Source organism: Blennius ocellaris (assembly GCF_963422515.1).
Source record: "Blennius ocellaris genome assembly, chromosome: 12".
NCBI lineage: Eukaryota > Metazoa > Chordata > Actinopteri > Blenniiformes > Blenniidae > Blennius > Blennius ocellaris.
In genome coordinates this window covers 14565730-14580642 of record NC_137661.1, presented here as the reverse complement: position 1 = coordinate 14580642, position 14913 = coordinate 14565730, and the positions used below count along the sequence as shown (strand labels likewise).

At 41.4% G+C, this 14913-nt stretch overlaps 1 protein-coding gene across 1 annotated transcript; it reads left to right on the top strand.

The window, feature by feature from the left end:
* Positions 1-2372: 2372 nt before the first annotated feature.
* lhx4 (LIM homeobox 4) lies at positions 2373-11347 on the top strand (the record flags this gene model as incomplete). Its single annotated transcript, XM_080505900.1, is given in 7 exon segments — positions 2373-2465; positions 2468-2696; positions 6745-6916; positions 8295-8497; positions 9048-9202; positions 9956-10127; positions 10959-11347. Coding segments are annotated over 7 exon segments (1413 nt in total).
* Positions 11348-14913: the final 3566 nt, after the last annotated feature.

Here is a 14913-nt window from a genome sequence, read left to right as displayed (position 1 = left end):
AAGTATTTATGCAAATATTTACCTTTTATTGAAAATGGAAAATTATTGAATTCTGTTTGTTCTGTCTTTTTCTCTTTGTAAGTCCTTATGTGGCGGTAAAGCGCACTGAAATTAATTAACACGTGAAGTAATTATATACACACATATTCATATATATATACACATATTATATATATATATATATATATATATATATATATATATATATATATATATATATATATGAATATGTGTGTGCGTGTGTAATTAAGCTACAACAAGATAAACCAATAAATACAAAGACGGAAACCTGAATTTAGTTTAGTAATAGCCACGTCTCAATTACTGTCTCAATTAAAGAGGGAACACATAGTCTTTTAGTGCTCCACTACGCCAGATGTGCGCGTTCGCATCTTCCTTTTTTCTGCGTTTTGCATCCGTCAATTATTCTAATTGTGTTGCCCTTTGTTGACAGGTTAAGAGCATTTTTATCTGCATTATTTTCCAGGGCAGCTAAAGGCCCTCGATCCCAACAATCAGAGTAATTGAATAGTCGAATAAATTGAATGATCTTGAGGGGAAAAGTGTATAATGAAAACAAAGTAAGACCATATGATTCCGTAGCCACACGTGGATGGATGGATGGATGGATGGATGGATGGATGGACGGATGGACGGATGGATGGATCGGACACTTGTTCGGCACGCTGTAATACTGAGTCGTTTTGATAAGAATCCTGTAATATCCCAGCCTGCTTTTCATCAGCTTGATGCTGTTTTCATTTTACTGAATTGCTTCTCGAACATCAAGCAAACACGCGAATTGGACCGTGAGTCCCAGCAGTAAGCGAGTAATCGGCGCATATGAAGGAGGGAGATGCGTAAAAAAGTAACTGTGAATTTTACGCACGAAGCACTGACAAGGGCGGGAAAACTCACGCGTCTGTTAGAGGAGGGAATGTGCAGAAAATACTTATCTCTTGACGGGGCCACCCATTATATAATCAGCGTTCCAATTTTTCAATGAGCCGGGGTCCAGACGAACCTGACCCCGAGTCATTGTGCCTGCTCCTGGAAATAAGAACGAGACAAATTGTTTTATTCAATGTGGTATTGATTTATCCCACCTATCAATGTATGTGGTCCACGATGCCTATTACATCCTGATGCGTACATGAAATATAACTTATAGGTTATGTACATTTATGAAACAGATAACGCTGAAAGTGTGGAGCGACAAAAGTGAAATATTGTTTAGTCAAATAACGCCTGGCATTGAATGAACACCTTGGCTTTGTCGTGGTTGTACATATGGTGCAAGTGTGTCCCAGTGGCAGTCATTCACCTGGGACCTGCAGAAGGACTCACAATTGATGGAAACGACCTGCGCCGGTTTGTAGGCGGATCGGCGGCAAAGCGCCACGGTGTGTGCTTTTCTTTCCACGCTTGAAGTAAATTGGAAGCGAAGATTGAGTTCATCTAGCTTGAACTAGCAGCCCTCCAGAGGGAATATCTTATCCGGGAGAGCGGCCTCAGACGATGGGGTTTGAAATGAACAGTGTCAGGAGGACTGCGCCAAGACTCCTAATCCTACCTGTCAGAGAGAGCGTCTGCATGGGCGCAGCCACGGCTTCGGGAAATACACAGCTCATACAGGTGACACATACACGAGTCCAATATTATACCCTCAGTGTCTTGACTTCGCGTTGGCTCCCATGGCTCCAGTGACAGCTTAGTGTTCATTGAAAGTGATCTTGAAGATGGTTCCCTTTAAATGAAAATACCTTTTTGGACATGTTGGTGGGCTTTTTCTCATGCTGAGAGCTCGGTGAGAGCCGTGTAGGCCTATTTCTTATATGGCCTCTCAAATCTAGGTAACCATCACGCCAAGTTTAAAACACAAAGGGAAAAGGCTTTTGCTTTGGTGAAATGAGATGTTGATTATCTGTGCAACCCTCTTTTTATTCAGAAGATAAAACATGTATATACTGTTTGGATGACGAGCTGTGATTTATCCAAAGACCGCGTTCTCGAATAAAATGATTTGATAACTGATTCCCGAGTCAAACTCACGTTGGATTGATCCTCAGTTTTCCTGGCTGGAAGGGGAGCCCCGTGCTCCTCTCCAGGAGGACTCCTGCCGGCCCGGGATCCCTCCGGGAACCACTGCAGTGAGCTATTTATGTTCTCTACAAAAGCAAGGTCCCGCCTATCTCGAGACATTTTCATATACCATGTTAGACGCCTCTCCTCCTCCTCTCCTTTCTCCTGGACCACCGTACACCTATTGAAGTTGCTTTCCGCCCTGGGGGCCTCCTCTTCCTGCGCTCCAATTGGCTGCCGGTGCGCCACTGCCGCGCTGACGTCAGGCCCCGCCGCCCCTGCAGCGCTGAATGGACGCAGCAGCCTGTCTGATCCACTCCAAAACAGCTCCGCACGGCACGCCACGGCACGGACTTCACCCGGGGATTAGACGAATAACGGGGACTTGACGGGACGAGCGGCTGAGAGCACTCTGCAGAGTGGAGCGGGGCCTCGACACCAGCATCATTTCTTTCCTTCACAAGACAAGACGGGGGAGTGCGCCCACCGTGTTGCGGGTGTATGTGCGTGCGTTCGTCTCCCGCTTTGGATCACGATGATGCAAAGTGCGGCGCTCCTACCGACAGAGAGTCCTGTGAAGAGTTTACCGGAGATTCTCGGAGTGCCACTGCAACGTAAGATGTTCCCACTATCTTTTCTTTTCCCTTCGGTTTCTTATTCAATCTGGAAACTGGCGGGTGCATCCCGCATTGTTGGGATACACGGCGAGGAGCTCAGTTGTAAATTGGGTGAGATTGAAGAGAGGACATTGAACCTTTCAGTCTTACGTCGTCACCCACAGGCCAGTGATGTGCGGTGCTTATATATCAAATGTGCAAAATTATGTCTGAGATAATTCTGCTTCATGGCCTCACAGCCAAGAAATAAGCATATTCTATTAATCTTTGCAGCCTCGCAGAGCAAGGCTGTACTCTGGAACAGGGTACACAACCAGCGAAAAAAACTGGCCCTTTGTCCATCATCAGAAGAACAAAGAAAGAAAGGAATTTGAAAGAAATTATATTTGATGTTAAATCCTCAGTAATCTATTTGCTTCTTCAGTCTGGCCTTGGAGTTTGCAGCATCCTTCGCCTCAGCTCACACTGAGCCTCCCAGCTGTTAATTTGTAAACGAGCCTGCTTGGTCAAGCGATCAGACGCAGTTGTCATCACCTATCAAACAAACTCACACTGACTTTGACTGACAGTCGTGACAGGCTTTAATGAATGTCTTTATTTGTTCTGTTTGTGCTGAGATTCAAACAATAAATAGTGACTATATACTCTTTACAATTGGGGAATATAATAGTTCCCATGTTAGAATAGTCCATTGTCACAATAATTGTATTATTCCCGAAGATAAAATAAAATAAAATAAAAATACTTGTTGTTGTTAATTATTGCAGGAATGTCACGATTTCCTATTTTCCAGTATAATATAGAAACAGGGTACCTGTGTGTACCTATGTATACATGGATACACACAGGCCTCCTTATAAACTAATCGTGCATCGTATATTTCAGATCTGACCTAGTTATAAGGTATATATATATATATATATATATATATATATATATATATATATATATATATATATATATATATATATATATATATATATATATATATATATATATATATATATATATATATATATATATATATATATATATATGAAATAGAGTTAATAGAATATACAGATGGGCCGAGTCTAGTATAGTCACACACTACAGAAAATCATCGACAAAATGGTAATTTTGCTATTAGATGATTGCCACACCTCTATGTACTTTCATTCATTTATTTTGAATCAACATTGCTGATTTACCCGCGATCCCGAATTGTTGTTCTAACACATATCTGGTTTGAGCTACACAATAACAGACAGAAAAAATACATCCCATCAGGTCTTATTTACTTTTCTCCTCGTGTTGGATGAGACGGGATAAATAGGACGCGTTGCGTCGTACAGGACTCCCAGCAGCCTTTTCAGCAAAGTATTTAAATCTGACCACAGGAAGAGAGCCTGAATGTGTGCGGCTTATGCTCTTTAATTTTATAAATCGAGACAGATTAAAAGATTGGATAAAGATCCTGCCACTCAGTCCCCTGCGGTGCCAACATCCACTCTGGATTTAAACCTGGATTATTTCAGGAATAAACTCTGGTTATATCTAAGCATTTCATACCGTAGACGGAGTATACTCTGCTGAGTCAGGGCGATTTCATCCAAACCTCAACCTGCAGGCTATTAGTCGGTGGTCTAAAGTGTTTACCTTACGTTTAATTACCGCAAATCATTTGACGATTGAACGTACAAGAAGCTGCCAGACTGCATCACCTCCACCTCTCTGAGACAGCAGCCCTGTTAGAGCGCTGTGGCTCCGACGGTGCGTTTCATGCGTGAAATGACGGAGGCGATGAGACTGAAAGTGGTAAAGAGTGAAGAGTGGTGGTAACAGATAATACGATATGAAGAAGATCTCTCTCTCTCTCTCTCTCTCACACACACACACACACACACACACACACACACACACACACACACACACACACACACACACACACACACACACACACACACACACACACACACACACACACACACACACACACACACACACACACACACACACACACACACACACACACACACACCAGAAGCCGGATGCTCGGGTCTATGCCAAGAATCGTGTAGCTTTCCTTTCAGCACCACTTCTCTCTCCAACACCATCCGGCTGCAGCTTCATCATCCTCCCCCCCACTTAGCTCCGGATATTATAAAATCGTCTTCATTTTGAAACGCGAGAGAGAGCCTTCCTCAACGATATTTCCACTTGTATTTATCGTCTCTGTACGAATTAATTCACCAAGAAAACACCGGCCAGTGTATGTGCAGGAATGCGGCTCGGCGTGCACTGAGGACGCGTCGCTCCGCTGTTGGTCGTTTTCACGCTTCAAACTGAGGCCACACGCAGTGTGGTGCTTTATCCTGCAGTTATTTATCCTGAGCAGCCGCTCTGAATGGCACATTGTGTTTCCAGTGATTGTTGCAATTTTATTTTAATTAATTCTATTTTCGAGTCGTGCATTCACGAGACAAAAAGGGGTGTGTAAAATATCTGTTAATGTGTGTGTGTGTGTGTGTGTGTGTGTGTGTGTGTGTGTGTGTGTGTGTGTGTGTGTGTGTGTGTGTGTGTGTGTGTGTGCGCGCGCGCGCGCGCCTGCGTGTGCAAGCGTGTGCGCGCGCGCGCTCTGCCTTGACCTACGCGTGGCGGAGGCTGTGCGCTTTGTTTTACGCGCTGCACGGTGTGATGGGATTAAGCACTCGGCTTCCTCAGCCTCAGACGGTTATTATAAAATATTTCACGGTGGGGATATTTCCTCTCCTTTCTAAATGGCCACGGTGCCGCCCTGAGTGTGTCTGTGCTCATGGTGACTTCAGTATTAATGTCTTTTCTGGATATGCTGAGAGAACCAGCGAAGAAAGACAGTGCGAGTTCTGATGCTCTTTAAACAGAATATGTTGATTTATTGTTGGTTTATAGATCATAGCAGGAGGCCTTTTACAACATCAGTCTCACATTAGTTCGCGAATTACTTGTTTAATTTAATGGAAGGAACAGGAGTTATTATATATATTTTTTTAAAGTTGTGATAAATTAAATAGACACTCCACATTCACACACCCTGAGGTACTAAAATAACCTAAAATATGGAATCTGGCAGCTCAAGGTTCAGCTTTTAGAGAAAATTGACTTTTGTTTTGAGGAACATTTTGGCTTGAATTTGAATTTAAGTTGCTTGAGTTGTATGGCTCACTCACTTATAGTTGATAGTACTGTTTCTGGTTGAAATTATGTAATCGCATGGTCCCTGTAGATGAGGCACGATCAAATTGAATCGCGCCTTGACCCTAATTTTACTTCCCACATCTCACCAACAAAGGTAAATCATATCGCCCACAAAATTATATTTAAGGTTAAATACAAAGCATAAATAAGGAATAATAATAATAATATATATTTTTGAAGAAAAAAAAATCTACATTTATTTAAAAACGTTTGCCTCTCCAACCTTATAGCTTAGAGTTCAGCACCCTGGACAGAGACGCTCACGTTCTAGGGCGTTTTTAAGTCAAGTGCTTTATTCATCACACACAATTATACAAAATATGCAGTGGAATGCTTCAAGTACGCGTTACGCACCGAGACAACTGGTTTTATGGGATAGAAGAAAAGGATAAAAATAAAACAATCACTTTCTTTATATAAACAATCACAGAAATGTAGACGAATGCATGATTTTAAACAAAGAAAATACTTTTTTTTTTACCAGCACTACGACCAGAAAGATTACATAAAATAAATAACAGCCAAATTAAGAAGATCAAGCGTGAACGACCAGACCCTTCATTTGATCACGATTACAGTATCATGGATGTCACATTTTTATTACTCAATGGGCAAACGTAATGCAGTGCATGTGAGCTCACTTCTCCTTACTTCAACGAGCATCTGACGAAGAAGCTTTTTTTCTTTAAAAAAAAAAATAATTTAAATAAAAATCGAATGAATAGTTTCCTCGAAATGTTCATCACGGTGCGGAAACCAAGCGTCTGGCCTGTTATTTTGCGCATGTCCGCTGGCAGAGTGTGACCCTGTGCCCTTGTTGCCCTCGCAGAGATCCCTCAGTGTGCGGGCTGTAGTCAGCACATCCTGGACAAGTTCATCCTGAAGGTGCTGGACAGACACTGGCACTCCAAGTGCCTCAAGTGCGCCGACTGTCAGACCCCGCTGGCCGACAAATGCTTCTCCCGGGCAGGCAGCGTCTACTGCAAGGAGGATTTCTTCAAGTCAGTGCGATTCACATTTGTAATATGTTGTTGATTTCGTTTTATTCATACTATTGACAATATATATCCCCCCCCCCCCCCCCCCCCCCCCCCCCAAGCATTTCTGCAGACAATCCTGTCAACATGGTCTAATAAAAAAACTATCGAGTGTCGAACAGGGAAAGCTTCATTTTAATAACAATAACAGTAATGCTCGTTTTTCAAGTTACGACCATATTTTAAAATAATATTGAAAATCCAACAATATAATAATAATAATAATATAGTATTTTAAAACAGTAATTCTTATGTCTCCATTGATGGGGGGTTGGTACATGTGTACTTATTATAATGACATTATATAATTGGCTACATCACTTTTCTAAATTGTAGTTTTATAATTTTTCTCTTATTGCTGATGCAAAATTTGAAAACTCACACACACACACACACACACACATATATATATTGATGTGTCATTAATTTATTTTTTTATACAATTGTATCTGTACTTAACTGGTATAATTATTTCTCTTATGAAAAACAAAACTGGAAATTCACATGCTGCTCATACCCACAATATCTTTAGTTTTTAATCTAAATTGCAGTATGTGAGTTATTTCAAAAAACTGTTTATTTAAAAAATATTTTGGTCATTTTGCCTCATTCTTTCAATGATTGGATTTCTGAGGAATTACAGAAGAAAATTGAGTTTGACTTTTATCCAAAACAGGATCAGAAGATCTGGGCTTTTTACTAAATCATGTTTGAAAGATTTTAATGGTGCACTGTGGTCTCACTGGGAAATAACTGTGTTAGTTGACCCAGGCAGTCAGCATGGGGGCCACAGGCATGTTCAAACCATAGAAACATGTGGGTGACGTTTCCCTCAAGCTTACTTCCCACTGGTGATTTGAAGACTTCACCTTGCTCTTATTTTTTTTTTTTTTTTTTTTGTGGGCTGGTCCTGTGATTTAAAGCCTCTCCTGAGTCAGTGTTTTATTGATTCTCCTCAGGGTGTGTTTACTTTGATTACCCCTCCTCCTCATCCTCCACCACCTCGTCCTTAGCTCTCAGTACTTCATCTGCAAACACATAAACATGCAAACACGTACATGCACACGCAAGCGGCTGTGCACACACCACACAGTGCATTGATCATGTCCATCCATCAAGCAGCAGGCAGACCTATCGTTAGCAGAGATTCCTTCCAGTGCTGATCCCCCATTCAACAGCTGGAGCTTCTATGAACACAGACATCCCGCCATCATTCTTAGCTGCAGCTTCAAATATAGTCCTCTCACACGTGAATTTTTAAACCCAGTTAGCTTCACTATCTTCCTAATTTTTGATCATTACATTTTCTGATGCGATCTCTCTTCTCTATTCTTTTCTGCAGGCGCTTTGGTACAAAATGTGCGTCGTGCCAGCAGGGCATCCCTCCGACACAGGTTGTGCGCAAAGCACAGGATTTTGTGTATCACCTGCACTGCTTTGCTTGCATCATGTGCAGCCGACAGTTGGCCACCGGGGATGAGTTTTACCTCATGGAAGATGGGAGACTGGTGTGCAAGGTGGATTATGAGACTGCAAAACAAAATGGTAAGTGTGCAAGAACAGATAGCAATGTTTTATGTTAAAACCACAGAAAATATTTAGCTGAAAACCACTTTGCAAAGAATTTAAAAAAACAAACGAACAACAACTACAAAACAGGGTGAACTGTACTATAAAAATACACATTCTCAATTTTGTCTCTGTGTTTAAATGTTTAGCGTCTCAAGCTTTACTTTTTTCCATCAGAACTAGAACAGGTTATGTGATTGATCAGGTCTGCGCTGTGTAATGAACCAACATGACGTCTGACTGTGGATCCACCTTGTTTGTTGTCTGTGTGCTTGCTGTCTCTTCTGGGTTTTCCATGCATATCTGATCGATTATGCAGATTGAAGCTCTGTGCTTATATGGTGGCAGCCTCAATAACTCCACTCCCTGACAACGAGTAGATTTATGTCCTCCAGTGTGGCAGTGGGACAGATACACAAGGACAATCATACACTTCTTTACATGACCATTCACTTCATTTAACACGCATATATTGTACGCAAAGGCCGAGGTTCCTGGTCGCTCACTCTTATAATGGTGTTTTCAGATGATTCAGAGGCAGGGACCAAGCGACCAAGGACCACCATCACCGCCAAGCAGCTGGAGACCCTGAAAAGTGCCTACAAAAACTCGCCGAAGCCGGCACGCCACGTCAGAGAGCAGCTGTCTTCGGAGACAGGACTGGACATGAGAGTAGTGCAGGTTGGACACTTTGACTCCTCTCGTTCTTATAATCCTGGAAAGACTTCCATCGGCAGCGTAATGCAGCAGCTCAGTTATTTACATCAGGCAGAGTTAAATTGGCTTCTGTTTTCAAGTTTTATCTCACAATGATTCATCCCCGCATGAACCTGATTCCCAGCGTGAACCTGCATGAGGGCCTGAGATTCTCCAGCAGGTTGTGCCTGGATCCAAACTTCTGAATCACTGCCAACATCTCTGATTTGTTCAGTTAATGAAACACTTAATGAATGAATAAATGAAGAGAAGCAAAACAGAATCTCACTTTAATTAAATAGTATTTCAAATGATGTATTTAATATATGAAATAAGTAATCAGGGCACCGTAACAAGGGCTTCTAGATGTTAGGGCAACCCTTTTAAAGATGTTTTAAAAAATCATATATTATTCAGTTTGCATTTGCATATATCGCCTTTTTCATTCATACATTCACTCTCATGCCCTCTTTTGAAATTACTATCATTACATTTTCGTCTTTGTCTTTACGTCTTCTTCATAAAAGATTTTCTTTGCAGTTTTAAAATATGTTTGAATTTGTTCTTTTTTGCATTTTTGTATGTTTTTGTTGGTCACTGAGATAAATATTACATGATATTAAATTAATTGTTCTACATTTATTCTGCACGTTACTGTGTCATACATGGTTATTTTTTGGTACTAAACGAGAGGTGTTATACATATTTATATTGATGACGGTTGTTTTTCTTCATCAGGTTTGGTTTCAGAACAGGCGGGCAAAGGAGAAGCGCCTGAAGAAAGATGCCGGCCGCCATCGCTGGACGCAGTTCTACAAAAGTGTCAAACGCAGCCGAGGAGGAACTAAAGTGGAGAAGGAGAGCTCAGCCGATGACGCAGGACTCAGTGACAGTGAGCTGAGCTTCAGAGGTACAAATTCCACCAAGCATATATCTATTATTGCTTAAGACTGAGTTCCCCGAAAAGGGAATTGTCAGCCATGTTGTTGTACTGATGGAATTAAAGAAGTCTGCAAGCTGCTAAGTGACATGAGCGGAGCGGCAATTGAATGTGTCTTTTGCGGCGTTTCATTTGTTTTCCTGTGTTGCTCAGTGCATGGTGTCGCTCTCAGACAAATCCAAAATGGCATTCTCATTTTACATTCCTCTCACACGATCCTCATGGCTGCTGACGCATCCTCCCACCTCTGTTTGTTGCCATGATGGAGCTTATTGGAACAGAGGGAGGGTCTTTAGTGGGATGCAAACGACATTTTAGACATCCCTGTGTTATTTAATGTTTGCAAAACCCGTTTTGGGTAGTCATAAAAGTCTTCAAGCCACTTTTAAAAAGAAGGCCCATTTTTATGAGAAATGAAAACGTGGTGACAGAAACTCTATAAAGCCTGTGAGGCTTTTAGTCAATTAGAGAGAAAGTGCTCTGGGACTTTGCTGTTATTGAAGCCACCCAGGGGAGAGATGGAGGTGGAAACAAATATTTTGTGCAATAGTATGTGCACAGATAGAAATCTCCCTTTCTAGCGCAGGAGAACATAATTTCTCTGTAATTTTGAAACCTACAGTTGCTCCACTCGCTGTCCCCCCATGTTATTCATGTAACATTGCCACAATAAACTTGAATTAAAAGCAGTTCTCTCTATTGAAATATAGCAAATATGGAATGCTCCTGCAGGTGACAGTACTGCTGATGTGTCAAAGATTTTACATCCTCTCATTCTAAGTGAATCCGTTTCCTCCACAGATGATCAGGTCCTGTCGGACCTTGGCCACACCAACGGGCTTTATGGGAGCGTTGGTGACGTGACCAGCGGTGGCGTGCTGAACGGCAGCTTCTCCGTCGATGCAACCGGACAACCCTTTCACGACATCCGAGCCGGAAGTCCTTACGGTCTCCCGCAGTCGCCCTCTTCCATTGCCTCTCTGCCCGGCCACACCCCTCTCCTCAACAACCTGGGCTTCAACATGGACAATCTGGTGGCACAGGGAGGTCCGGGAGGCGTGGGACAGGCTCTGAGGGCAATGGCAGGAGGCCCCACCTCTGACCTCTCCACAGGCAGCAGTACAGGATACCCCGACTTCCCCACTAGCCCCGGCTCGTGGCTGGACGAGATGGACCATTCCCAGTTTTGAGTCTCATTTGTGGGGAAACGTGAAAACTAACTCAGAAGGCTTTTTACCTTTCTTTGTAACGCCCTCCAAAATTGGTATGTTTTATGAGGCTGTAAGATGAAGAGAAGAAGAGGAGACACACGGCTGTGCATCCTCATTCCTAATGGTGAGAGAACAGTTGAGTCAGGATGCGTGACAAAAGCAGCGAAAAACACCTCCACACTGAATGTTCAATCCCAACACTGTATTATATGATTTATTTTTTTTAATTTTTTTGTGATCACCTGATTTTATTTTCTTTGTTCACTCTCTGGAAATGAGACTGGATTTTGACCATGTGTGTGGATCATGCTCACAAGGGTGGAAATGTTGTCTCTTCTGCTTAAATACATCTAACATGTCCAACATTAGGGCTACAATCGAGATCACAGTCCTTATGAGACCCAGGAGGCACCTGCATGCTTCTGATTCATAATGAGTAGAACTGCTGTCTGGCCGTATCGAAGCCTTTCTCATTGGCAATGCACTTTACCCTCCTCTTTTTATACATGTGGACAGGAGTACAGAGGGAGGGAGAGAGAAAGAGGAGAGACATATGCACAAGGCAAATACAGTGTTTCATTGGGAGAGGAATTTACAAGAACTGTGGCACAAGTGTGAATTTTGAACCATGCTGATGTTTTTTAAATGTATTGCTGAAGCTTACAAGTTGTTAGGAAGTAGATGACCGTTGGTCAGTCCGTATGTCGTCTGTTCATAGAGGCCGACGCCTCCCCTTGTTTGACTGAGGGTGAACACTGTTTGCTACACAGCAGGTCTCTCTTCTATGTTTATAGGTGCTCGACTTATTCTTGTCTGTGGAACAGCTGCCAGAGTGCAGATGTCTGTCAGTATTAAATTGCCCCTGACTCGCCAAGAATCAAAGCTTATGTGTTTGAAGACTGTCAAGACATTGTACGTTTGAGAAATTCAGCTCTGACCACGTCACATAATTTAATAAGACATATCTCACATGATATATGAACTATTTATTTATTATTTTGAAATCCAAGATGCAGGTGTTTTTATGAGCCATGTGGTTTCTTTTTGTTTTTGCAAAGATTATTGAGTGGCTTCAGTGACTAAACATAAATTTGACTACTCTCATAACCGACAAGTATTAGCAGGCACACAGATAAAATGATAAAGAAAAGTCCCTTTGTGCCTGCTTTTGTATTCCTTAAGTCTGATCCAGGCTTCCCTCTGTAATCCACTCAGTCCAGCAGCTCGGGCTTTGCCTGCTATCAACCTACTTACTGACCCCAGATGTGCTGTCAGCCTGTTCTCCCACCGTCTGGCCTCCGAGCCAGAGGGATTACCATAGTTCCCCACATTCAAGGCTGATACTTCAGCATCAGAGCTGACATGACTGCTGGGCCGACGCGTTTCTCACAGTTCGTGCAACACCAACTGCATCTTAAAGCCCGCCACCACAGATAAAATAGAGGAGTGATTCACGACGAGGACAACATATGTTGGGTGTCTTGAACCGCAAACTATCTTTGAGCAGCAAACAGTTTAAGTTGACCTGCTGAGCAAACAGCAGCTATTCAGATTTAAGAGAGAAGTTGTTGAAAAGATGTCAACTGGGTCTTAACTCCACTACTGGTTTTATTATAAAGAAATCAAATGTTATTGATGTGGGCACCTTTTTTTGCAGAAACATTGCCAATTCTTTTATTGTTATTGTTAATATTTTTGTTGTTATATTGTTACCAGAAAACAAACCGACAAACCAAAAGTGACACCATGGAAAAAAAAAATCTTTGAATTACAGCCTGCAAATGACACTTCATCTAGTAAATACCTACACTGGGATAAGGATGTGAAGGAAGGGGTGAGGATCATAGGCCTGGAATGAGTAAACACTTTAGAAATGCATAAGTATGATGACAATAAGTCCATCATGAGAAAGAAATATGATAAAAAAAATATTTGACAATATTGAAAAATAAATTTGAATTAATTTAGTGGTGATGCAAATTGTTTTGAGTGCTGTGTACTTTACTTTTCCTACTAAATATTTGTTTTTCAAAACCAAGATGGTGTAAAAGATCATACAAACCAAGTCTCTTTTGGACCCCAAAATAAATTATGTTTCCAGTAATTTAAAAGGGCTTGTTGTTAATTTATACCTGCTTGATAAGAGTAGATTTTTATCCTTCCATTTGTACAAGCCAGTAAAAGCCAATACAGGCTGCACTAGTGTGTGCCCATATACAGTAGGTGCATACTTTTTACAGTGCAATTTGTAGACTGTAAGCTAAAGATTTACATGAAAATTCTGAAGAGTCGCATTACCACTGCAGTTTTGTTGAGTCTGTGTTGCCTCAGAAGTTTGCATCTTTATTGTTGTAAATTTTGTACAGTTTGAAGACGTGTTGATCATCTTGTTTCATCAGCGCTATTTATTATTGCCATGTGTCTTTGAAAAAGATGTAAAAGAGAGCACTGAATTTATTCATTTATGCCTTCTGTGTAATGGTATGAACATTGTACAGTCAAATCTATATGAAAAAATAAAGCTGAATTGTCTTTGGGTTATCCTCGACTGCTTGTCTCTCTCAGACACTGAGCCTGCTGTGATGAATTTGAGAGTTAAGATTTTCAGCCGGACTTTGTTTTTAATATATCAAAGGTAAAATATGTGCTGTTGGTGTTTTTATTATTTTGCCTTATCGAAAGGCTCTTAGAGCGAGTTAACCCGCAAATTCATTTACCCATTGAGAGCATTTACCACACACTTAGGCCTCTATTCAATTGTGGAGATCTATTTAGTACCACCAACAGACAGTGGTCAGTCAGTTAACAGTGATTGATACCGCTTTCCTCTCTCGCTCTCAGAGTGGGGGTGACAAGAAAGATACATGAAGAGGAAGAATAAAGAATAAAGAAAAGAGGAGAGAGGATCAAAGCGTGTGGAGAAACAGATGCCTCACTGGATCTTTCTCTGATCCCCTTAGTGCTAAAGAGACACAGCAGCAGACTGCAGCACTGCACTGTCAAATCTACTCTTAATCCCCGTTCTGTTAACTAATTGAAGGAGAGCTTTGTGGAATGTAGGCAAATATGCCTTGTAATCAGGCAAAGAGATACTACGATCCATATGCAGGCTTTTCCCTCGTATGTCAGTAAGTCAAGAAGGTAAAGCATCTGCATATGCTGGATTGCTTACTTGCTGTTTAATCTGTGGAAAAGAAAGTGATTTTTGAGGGAAAATAACTTCCACTACAGATTGAGGCAGCACCAAAGGACTTCCTCGACCTCAAAATATTTACAATCCATGCAGTAAGAAAATCGTAAGGCTGATGAATATTATTGTAAAGTATTGTTTAATATACCATCTTTAGCATGCATACAAAATATAACAGATACTGAGAGCAGACCTTTGGATATCAGATCTGTGAACATGTGCCTGCAATTTTTAATGACAAGTATCCACTTTCTTAAATTAGCTATTAAACATACAGGGTTCATACAGATTTGTGCATGTTTGGGTCAAAACAAGCATAACAGTGATGACATATTTATCTTGTTACATAAAGATA